Here is a 10033-nt window from a genome sequence, read left to right as displayed (position 1 = left end):
CTTATAGGGGTGGCTCTGCCCTTGCGGTTCCAGTCGTCTTCCTACATCGGACTAGGCTTGGCCCGTTCGGGGCTGGGCTGGGCTGGGCCCGTGTTCAACTGATTTTCGAGAACGTTTGGTGTCTAGATACGTGCTTCACGTTTTTCAATCCATGTATTTTTCGGTGTGAAGCAGGTAGTGGCTCCTGCTTATGTAATGGCTCCATATTAGAGTTTTCAACTATGCTTTGGAGTTCGGCAAAGTCGTCTCAGATTGGACCGTCGGTTGCTTTCTGTTCCACTATTTTAGTTGGTTATCAGTTGTTGTTGTATAGCTTGCTCTGTAATTGGATTATCTATAGATGACGTATGGCGGATATTAATGAATTGGTTTGGTCTTCAGATTGAAAATAATAATAATTAGTTTTTCACCTAATATTACATTTTGACCTTAATGTTATGAATTGGAATTGGGCACTATAAAGCAACCCCATAAAGCTTTGATAAATGAAGCACAGAATTAGATGCCAAAACTTGAACTCATAATCGTTGATAAGTTGCTTTAGTCGTGTGTTCTTTAAAAACTTGAGAACAAATGTTCTTGAGCTGAATTCAACCCTTTAGCACCTGTATGCTGTGTGCGGATCTTTTTCACGAAGAAAAATGAAAAAGGTGAAGGAGAAGATTGGGAAAAAAATATAATTGCACAATCTCGTTTTATTCATTACTCCCTTTGTACCAAAATCTTTGAACTTTTTTCGATATTTGTGATATTTGTATCATTCTTTTAAGCTCTTATATCTTTCAATATGAATATCCAAAAATATGTAATATGAATCTTGTTTGATAGTTCTCAATTAGATCTACAACATAAAGTTATCAAAATTATAAAAAAATATCATAAATTGGGAGATATGAATGGCGCAAATATCGAAAAAGACCCAAGATTTTGGGACGGAAGGAGTATTTGTTGTTAATGAATTCTTAAAAGGGAAATGATATTGACACTCTAAAAATTGATGCAAGCACTCCAAAAAACAAAGGAAAGTGGCTTTGAACTTATACTAATTTTGGAGTGCCTGCATCAATTTTTGGAGAGCCAATATCATTTCCCTCTTAAAATTGTCCTTTCACGTGTAAAAAGATGCAATAGGAATTAATAGATGAATTGGACCTTTAATAATCGCTCAACCAAAAAAAAGAAAAAAGAATGAAAGAAGCATCTCTGCACAACTAGAAGTCATGATACCAACTGGCGTGAGAAGAACGCTAGAGAGAGTCTGGAGAGAGTTTTCTTATTTTGTTCGGATCTTTTGGATCCTTTGTTTATTTTCTGTCGTTATAGTTGTACTCTTTTCATTTTAATATAAATGGGACAAACTCTTGTTCGTAAAAAAAAAAAAAAAAAATACTAGAAGTCATGAAAATCAACTTACATTTTCCTTCCCCATCAATTTCTCACAATTTGATGAAATTCCCAGAATCAGAGAGAGAGAGAGAGAGAGAGAGAGAGAGGAACTTGGGAGAGGGAGGAAGAGAGAGACTTGGGGGTTGAATATGAAAGAAAAATTATTCTATGACCTTGCAAAGGTAGTATCCCGTGATACTCCAAATTCATTTTTCACCACACGTCTTTTAGTGCATAGAATAAAACCAGTGTTAGCATTCATCGAACACGGTACTGAAAAAGTATTAAACTATCTTTTTTTATCACTAGTGTTGAGCCTATTCGATACACGGGGCCAAAAAAAAAATCAATGTGATTTTTTATCCCGTGTATTGAAAGGGCACAAACGCTAGTACTCTATAAGTACAAGATCTCCACGCAGCAAATTGCTATTCCCCCCCCCCGACACCCCACCCCCCCGGCCCCACACCAAAATTACCTCCTTGCCCTTACCCTTTTCCTTTTTGTTTTCTCTTTTTTTTACCCGGGCCCCCCCCAGCATTCCGTTTCTGTTTTCCTTTTTTTTTAAACCCGGCTGTTTTCGTTTTTTTTTTACCCGGGCCCCCCCCCAGCATTCCGTTTCTGTTTTCCTTTTTTTTTAAACCCGGCCGTTTTATTTTTTTTTTTACCCGCCCCCCCCCCCCCCCCCCCCCAAACATTTCCTTTCTGTTTTCCTTTTTTTTAAAACCCGGCCGTTTTCTTTTTTTTTTAACCGGCCCCGGCCCCCCCCAGCCTTCCCTTTTTGTTTTTACCCGGCCCCCCAGCCTTCTCTTTTTGTTTTTTTTTTTTTTTTATCAAACTCCAGCCTTTTCTTAAAACCCAGATTATCCCCCGGCCCCCCACCCAAAAAACATCCGGCCCCCCCTCCCTTCTTAAAACACCTTCACCTTTTAAATTTTATTTTTATTTAATAAATTTTATCGTATTTATTTAATTTCTATAAATACACCGGGTAAAAAATCATGTTTTTTTGATAATTTTATTTGAAATGTTTATAATGAATTTTTTGCTCTAAGACTTTTCAACAAACACCCTAAAACTCATTATTTAGTTTCAAGACTCTCTTAGGGTGTTCATTGAAAGGCTTTGGAGGCAAAAATTTATTACGACCATTTAGGATGAAATGATCAGAAAAATAACATCTTTGCACCAGTTCAAACAGATTGAAAGTTGAAACATTTATTTTTGTAACTATATTTTTATTAGACTTAAACCTAGAATTAGATTTCAACCATAGAGCAAATATGGGGGGGGGGGGGGGGGCCGGCCATATGGAGTGAGGAGAGAGGTCCTCATTTTCCTATAAATAGAACTCTTTGTGAAACCATTCAATTCACACCTTGAATCTCTCCAACTTGTCTCTCTAGAAATTTTGTGTTTGCTCTTTGTTCTTACTTTGTTCTTGGTATTATTCAGTTTCTTCTTGAGTTCTTCAAGAAACTCAACCCAAGGCCGCCACTAAACCACCACCCGATCAGCTTCTCGATCCAAAAAATTTAGTAGTTTAGTCAATATTTATTTTCGAGAGGAAAAAAAAGTATTTTGTTTTCTCTTTCGAAGCTAACGTAAGCTTACCGTAAGAAGTCAGTTCGTTCGATAGCCACATTCATCTTCTGTAAGCTACCGTAACCTTCTATTATATTTTATTTTTGTGTTTAAAAATGCATATTAAGTTAAAATACTAAAGATAGCTAGCAAACTTATTCTACTAAAATTACTGGTCTAAAGCATAAGTGGTTTCCACTCCAAAGGTGTCCGTCCATGTGACACTATGCTTTATGATCGTTTTTACAATTGTGGAGTAACCCGAGGCTAACACCCTCGAAAGTTTGTCAACAAGTCTGGCTTCGTACCGACTAAGGAAGGAATGGTGATTCTAATTGGATTCGTCCGACCATCCGACCTGGGACTTTCCTGGTTATTTCTATGTCAAACATAATCTACAAAAATTAGAATAATGATTTTCGGTGAAAATTTGGCATGGTTACTTAGGCTTTCCTCACAAACTGTGTATTTGTCAAATTTTTTAGGAACGCCGCAGCGAAAAATTCGGGAAGGAACAATGGATGACTACAACTTTTCAATTTCAGATAGTTGGTCATTTGAGAATGATATTCGTAGTGAGGAGAGTGTCTCCCACAATAGTCGCGATTATACACAAGAATTTACCACCGACCAGGTTAGTTTTCACTGTTATTGTTTTGCATATTCGTTATTTATGTTAAGACTGGTTAATGTTGTATTTATACATTTTTTTTTATATAGATTTTTGAAAGTAGAGAAGATATGTTAGCTTGGGCACGGAGCGTTGGTCTAAAATATGGTATTGTGGTGGTTATTTTAAATTCTGCTAAGTTAAAAGGCGGCAAATTGCCGAAGTGCATTCTTGGTTGCGAAAGAGGAGGAAAGTACGAACCGCCACGGTATTTGGTTGAAGGGCAATCCTTGCAAAGAAATACTGGGACTAGAAAATGCGATTGCCCATTTCAACTGCGAGGTATACCACAACATCCATACGGTATCAGGTGGGGTTTAGAGGTTATTAGTGGTGTCCATAACCATGAAATAGCAAAACATATTGAGGGCCACGAGTACCCGTCAAGGCTAAAACCAATAGAGAAACAATTTGTGGTCGACATGGCCAACAGTACTGCGCCTCGTGAGATTCTTAATATTTTGAAGCAAAAAGACCCGTCAAACACTACGGGAATCAAGAGCATTTATAACACCATTTTTTCAAACAAAGCAGCCAAACTGGACGGTTTAACTCCTATTCAGTATGTCATACGTCAATTACTTAAGGAACATTACCTCCATCAATTTCTTACAAATCCGGATACTAACGAAATCACAGATATTATTTGGGTTCATCCTATGAGTCTAGAGCTATCTGTCAACTTTCCGTCTGTACTGATCATTGACGCCACGTACAAGACCAATGAGTATCGAAAACCACTATTGGAGGTTGTGGGTATCACATCCACATGGCGAACTTACTCGCTTATGTTCGCTTATCTTAGTAATGAGAGAGAAGAGACATTGACATGGGCATTGGATAACTTAAAAAACTGGATGCTTCAAAAGGGGGCGTCGATGCCATTGGTGTTTGTTTCAGATCGGGATTTAGCGCTTATGAACGCCATTGAAACATGTTTCCCTACGGCACGTCACATCTTGTGTATTTGGCACATAAATCAGTGCGTCATGAAGAACTGCAGCCGTGTGCTTGGTTCGGAATGGAAGCGCTTCGTCAAGTCATGGCACTCGCTTATCAATTCATCTACACCTTCGTCTTTCGAACATAAGTGGCAAGCCATGTGCGACGATTTTCGCCAGTTTCCGTATGTCATAACTTACCTGTGGCAAACATGGTTAAGGTCGTACAAAGAGCGGTTTGTTTCAGCATGGACAGATACATGTATGCACCTCGGAAGCAATTCAAGTCAAAGGTAAAATCGCTTTTTCACTTTCCTATTAAAATTTTGTGTATTTCTCTACTATACTAAGAAATACTTTTTGATACTTTCCTATTTAAACACAGTGCATTATTCTATTACAGGGCAGAGTCTGCACATGCGAGGCTAAAGCTATATTTAGGGGATACCATGTCATCACTACAAACATCTTTTGATAAAATACATAAGATGTTGAAAAATCAGTTCGGGGAAATTAAGAAGTCGTTCGAGAAATCATTGAACATTCCACGCCACAAACAATTACGTGACGACATTTTTGATCAGGTAAGGTGTCGTATTTCATTAGAGGCAATGGAGTTCATACATGATCAGCTAGAAACCGCTTTAGAAGTATCCCCCCACATTGTTGGCTATTGCAACTGTACGATCAAAATCACACACGGATTGCCATGCATGCACGATCTTGCATATTATCGTTCCATTTCCACTCCAATTCCGCTATGGAGTATCCACGCTCATTGGACTAGGTTGTCTATGCACGCAACCGAGTTTAATGAGGAGGGAGCACGATCTGACAGGACATCTCAGGTCGTTGAGATATTAGATGGGATGGATCCACCTATGCGAGAGCATATCATAGATAGGATTATCGATATGGCAGATCCATCTCGTAGCACAATTCGACCTCCATCGTACAACACAGAACATAGAGGTCGACCTACAGGTAGAGATGAGCAAAGTACACGTCGCATACCTTCTTTCTCAGAAGCATCCACTTCAGGATCAAGGACTGCAACATCGCGAGTGAGAGGGAGAGGGAGACGTGGGAGGGGTTCGGGGGTTCGCAACACTCAATTTATAGTTCCATCCATCATTGATCCCTACATTCAACGATTACCTCAGGCTTATCAGCGTTATATTTCCCACACTGTTGACGTGCTTGGTGATGGTCATTGTGGATTCAGGGCGATAGCTGCACTAATCGGGTATAGTGAAAATGATTGGAGTCGAGTACGAGAGGAGCTTATTGAAGAGATTCAACAAAATTATTATCTATACACCGAGATTTATCCAGTAAATGATTGGGCAAAGCATCTACTAATTTTACTAAATTGGTTCGAGCCTACGGCACCAAAGGATCACTGGATGGAGGCTATGACTTTGGGAGTTGTCATCGCAACAAGGTACAACCTAGTACTGCATACATTTGATGAGGATGTTTACGGTTGTTTTACTCATTTGCCATTGAGGTCCCCTCCAGTTTCAGTCGAATACCGCCGGGAAATTGCTATTGCCCGTGTTAACAACGATCACTTCGTGCAAATTTTCTTAGAACCTAATTACCCTGTACCACCCATCCCAATATGGTGGGAGGAGCATTCATCGGATGAAGCTAAAGGATGGGCTGCCAGTTATGAAACACGTTTGCTATTGTGGTACGAAGTAATGGGTATAAGCATGCCGGGAGCAGCATTTGGAGGAGATATTGATTAAAATTTGTGTTTTTATGTATTTTCATGTTTTGACAATATGTACTCAATTATAATAAAATGAAATTTTATTTCAATTTATTATTGTTCATTACAAGTTATTTTTATTATTCATTGTTAAGACTAATTAACTAATTAAAATAATATAAATTTATTAAGCATAAAGTCAATTTTAATTGAAAATAGAATTTGAGTTAACCAAAAAAAAAATAAAGAAGGGAGGTAAAGGGGAAAAGAAACAAATAAAGAAAATAGAAAAGATTATTAAAATAATAAAAAAAAAGTTCAAAGTAGAAGGAATCAAAAGAAAATAAAGAGAAAAAAACGAAAAAAAAATTCTACCAGAAAAAAAAACAAAAGAAAATAAAGAAGAAAAAAGAAGAAAAAAAAAAAGTAAATGGAATGTGGGGGAAGCAGGAGAACGGGAGGGGGAGGGGGAGAAAAAAGAAAGAAAAAAAAAAGTAAAAGGAAAGAGAGGAGAGCAGGAGAACGGGAGGGGGGGGGAGGGGTAATATGGGAAATGGGGTGTGGGGCCGGGGGGGGTGGGGTGTCAGGGGGGGGGGAAAAGCAGCCCTCCTCCACGCATAGTTTGAGGAAGAGATGAGATGGGAACAGGGTGGTCGCAAGATGAAACTCCACAGGTTCGGGAAGAGTCTCTTCCACAAATTACAGAACAAGGTAGCCCGAGGAAACCATTAATTTCACTCAGCACTGAGAGAGATTCTTTAAGGGTTAGTGATGCAACACCACCAGAAGCAAAGCTGCCCCACAACTACGAAGCCATTGTCAAACATGCAGACTCACCATTTGACTCCTCCTCCTCCACTGAAAAGCTGTATAACCAGCTCCAGGCTGGAGTATTCTTAAACCAAGAAAAGAAGGCAAGTTTCAATTTTCTCACAATTTGATGGAATTCCCAGAATCATGCATTCATTTCTCCAAAATCAGTTTCCAACGGAGTACAAAAAATAAAAAATGGAAGTTTCATTTTCCACACAAGGGGATGGATGAGCTTTACATAGTCAAACAGTCGTATCCCCCAAAACCAAACCCCAACAAGAGTGAAAGAGGACGGCAAGTTTCATTTTCTCACAATTGGATGGATTTCCACGGTCAAATAGTGATATCTCTAAAACTAGTTTAACAAGCGTAAAAAAAGGACGGCAAGTTTCATTTTTTTTTTTTACTGTTTGACAATTTTCTACAACTAAAGAATGATCTCCAAAACCAATTTCCAACGGAGTACAAAAAAAAAGTTACATTTTCTCACAATCACACACAAGAGTCGTATCTCAAAACCAGTTTCCAACAAGCGTAAAATGCGGATGCAAGTTTCTTTTTTTTTTTTTTGTGTGGCAATTGGAAGAAATTTCTACCACCACTTCCTGACAACAGCAGAAAAGGAATGCAAGGTTCATTTCTCACAATTCCAAGGAATATATACAAACACGCATGGATCTTCAAACCAAGCTTCCACTTAGAGTTACAACATCAGAAGCAGAGGTAGGACTAGCCAAGGGCTTTGTTAAGCTGGTAACTCCATAGATAAGGGTTCTTTTTTTGTGTGTGAGGTTAGTACTTGGTAAATAAATTCTGTAAGAGTTTAAGCTCTAAGGCAACTATCCATCCGATCTTCTGAATTAACATCACCATAGACATCCAACCTCAATTTTCACTGTTGATTTGTATATGATACTTTGAACAATTATTATCCTTACATCATTGGCATCGATATTCTCTTCTGATTAGCATTTTGTTTTTGTATGCAGAAGTATTGGGTTGATCGGAAGTCCAGCAGCAACTGCTTCATGTTATTTGCAAGGGATCTCTCAATCACTTGGGCTGAAGACAACCGCTATTGGCACTGGTCCTATCTCAAAGAAACAAGGTAATAACTACAAGGGTTTACCTTAAGTTTTATGGTTCCTCATTAATTTTCTTACATTGATAAACAAACCCATCCAAAAATCCAAGAAAATGGAGGGAAAATATGAACAAGTTGCCAGCAATCCAATATCCAAAACATGACCTATGGTGATCCATCATCCATGACTATGATAGGTCGCCCTAGAACTAGCTCTGCAACCAAATTCCAATCCATGATCCAAAATCTTGATTTGTGGAGGGAAAGGAGATCGGAAGAGGAAGATACAGGTTTTTTTTTTTTTTTTCTATTTTTTTTCCAGCACTCTAATATCCAAATACAACCTATGGCTATGGAGCACTGACACACCTAAGTGTGTCATTGTATGAGTGTCTAACACGCTAAAGACATGACTACGCCGGATAAACGGCGGGGAGCGCCACGTGGTGTGTCCATTTATTTTAATTAGTTTTATCCTACTGACACGAGGTTTTCTACCATGTCCCAGTTAGAACACGTATGGGACACTGCATGGTAGAGTTTACAATTTAACAAAGCTCTTTTGGGGGTTAAACTTCAATAATCAAAATTACAAACCTGGGATAAAACTTTTAAAAAGAAAACAGTTATGTGCGTTTATGACCGAGCCCGAAACCAACTATTTCTTTGCCTGGACCTAGTTAGTTCAGGAACCAAATTCCAATCCTTGAGAAGGATACCCCCAACCTGTACACCAAAGAGTTGACGATGTAAAATCCAATTTGATAACCGTCAAAGTCGTGCGGTCAACCCTTGCTCCAGAATCCTCCTACCAATTCAATAATGTTTTGTTTGTTTTTGTTCCACAGTGATGTGTTTGTTGATGTTGCTGAACTGCTAAAAGTTTGCTGGCTGGAAATTCAAGGAAAATTTGAGATGGTAAACCTCTCACCAGGAATCGTTTATGAGGTGGTGTTTTTGGTCATGCTGAAAGATCCCGCTTTTGGGTGGGAAGTTCCAATGAATGTTACGCTCATTCTCCCTAATGGAACAACTCAACAGCATGAAGAAAATTTGATGGAAAAGCCAAGGGGACGATGGATAGAAATTCCAGCAGGGGAGTTTCGGACATCTTCTGAAAAAATTGGAGACATTCAATTCTCCCTCTATGAATGCAAAGCTGGGATTTGGAAGAGAGGTCTGGTCATCAAAGGTGTTGCCATTCGGCCAAAAGCCTGAAGCTTTAGAACTACCAAGAAGTACAATACCCATTCTTATTCAGATTTTTATTTAGACGTTGTGACCTAGCATGGTAGCAAGTGCTATATAATGCTAGTTTTGTGGCCCGGGTTTGTACTTCAAGGATCCGTCTCTCTGCAAAAGTGCGAGTAATAATGCCTAACTACTATCGCTTCCGAACCCCACTGTAAATGGAAGCCTAGCGAACTAGGCACAAGACATGTAATAAATATAATCATAACCTAAGGTTGGACAATAATAAAGCTCCATTCTCGGACAAATGCTTCACTTTCTTTTTCATGCTAACTTACAGATCAAGTTGCCATCTAGCCCTTTAAATTTTTCCATCTTCTTTTCATGATTGGTTAAAAGTATCCAATTCAAAATCCATTGGCAATGAGTTCAGAGACCACTTAGGCTTGTATACTAGTACTAGAAGTGATAATTAACCAATGTGGGACAACCTTAATACTCCTATGTGTGACCCTAGAATCATACTGGAGAGGTAAACAAAGGATTCATGGGTCTCAATGAAAGAAAGAGCTTTTATGACACAAACAAAGGGAAAATCAATCTGGACAGTCTTTCTTAAGCCTTGCTTTGAAATCCTAAAAGCATCT

At 38.7% G+C, this 10033-nt stretch overlaps 2 protein-coding genes across 2 annotated transcripts; both read left to right on the top strand.

The window, feature by feature from the left end:
* The first annotated feature begins 3668 nt into the window (after window positions 1-3668).
* On the top strand, window positions 3669-6335 carry LOC131313942 (uncharacterized). The gene is made up of 2 exons (XM_058342438.1): window positions 3669-4874; window positions 4985-6335. Exons 1-2 carry the CDS (start codon window positions 3712-3714, stop codon window positions 6333-6335), a joined length of 2514 nt encoding a protein of 837 aa, XP_058198421.1. The 5' UTR covers window positions 3669-3711.
* A 578-nt stretch (window positions 6336-6913) lies between these two features.
* LOC131313359 (lectin-like) lies at window positions 6914-9694 on the top strand. Its single transcript, XM_058341637.1, has 3 exons — window positions 6914-7212; window positions 8101-8219; window positions 9044-9694. Exons 1-3 carry the CDS (start codon window positions 6937-6939, stop codon window positions 9411-9413), a joined length of 765 nt encoding a protein of 254 aa, XP_058197620.1. The 5' UTR covers window positions 6914-6936; the 3' UTR covers window positions 9414-9694.
* Window positions 9695-10033: the final 339 nt, after the last annotated feature.

The sequence above is a fragment of the Rhododendron vialii genome, chromosome 13a (genome assembly GCF_030253575.1).
Source record: "Rhododendron vialii isolate Sample 1 chromosome 13a, ASM3025357v1".
Classification (NCBI taxonomy): domain Eukaryota; kingdom Viridiplantae; phylum Streptophyta; class Magnoliopsida; order Ericales; family Ericaceae; genus Rhododendron; species Rhododendron vialii.
The sequence above is the reverse complement of the archived record's forward strand: the minus strand, read 5'-3'. Positions and strand labels throughout refer to the sequence as shown.

Coding starts and splice junctions, on each gene's coding strand:
- LOC131313942 (XM_058342438.1), top strand. CDS start 3,712: ATGTTAGCTTGGGCACGGAGCGTTGGTCTAAAATATGGTATTGTGGTG. Junction 4,875..4,984: donor GGAAGCAATTCAAGTCAAAG/GTAAAATCGCTT, acceptor ATTCTATTACAG/GGCAGAGTCTGCACATGCGA.
- LOC131313359 (XM_058341637.1), top strand. CDS start 6,937: ATGGGAACAGGGTGGTCGCAAGATGAAACTCCACAGGTTCGGGAAGAG. Junction 7,213..8,100: donor TCTTAAACCAAGAAAAGAAG/GCAAGTTTCAAT, acceptor TTTTGTATGCAG/AAGTATTGGGTTGATCGGAA. Junction 8,220..9,043: donor TCCTATCTCAAAGAAACAAG/GTAATAACTACA, acceptor TTTGTTCCACAG/TGATGTGTTTGTTGATGTTG.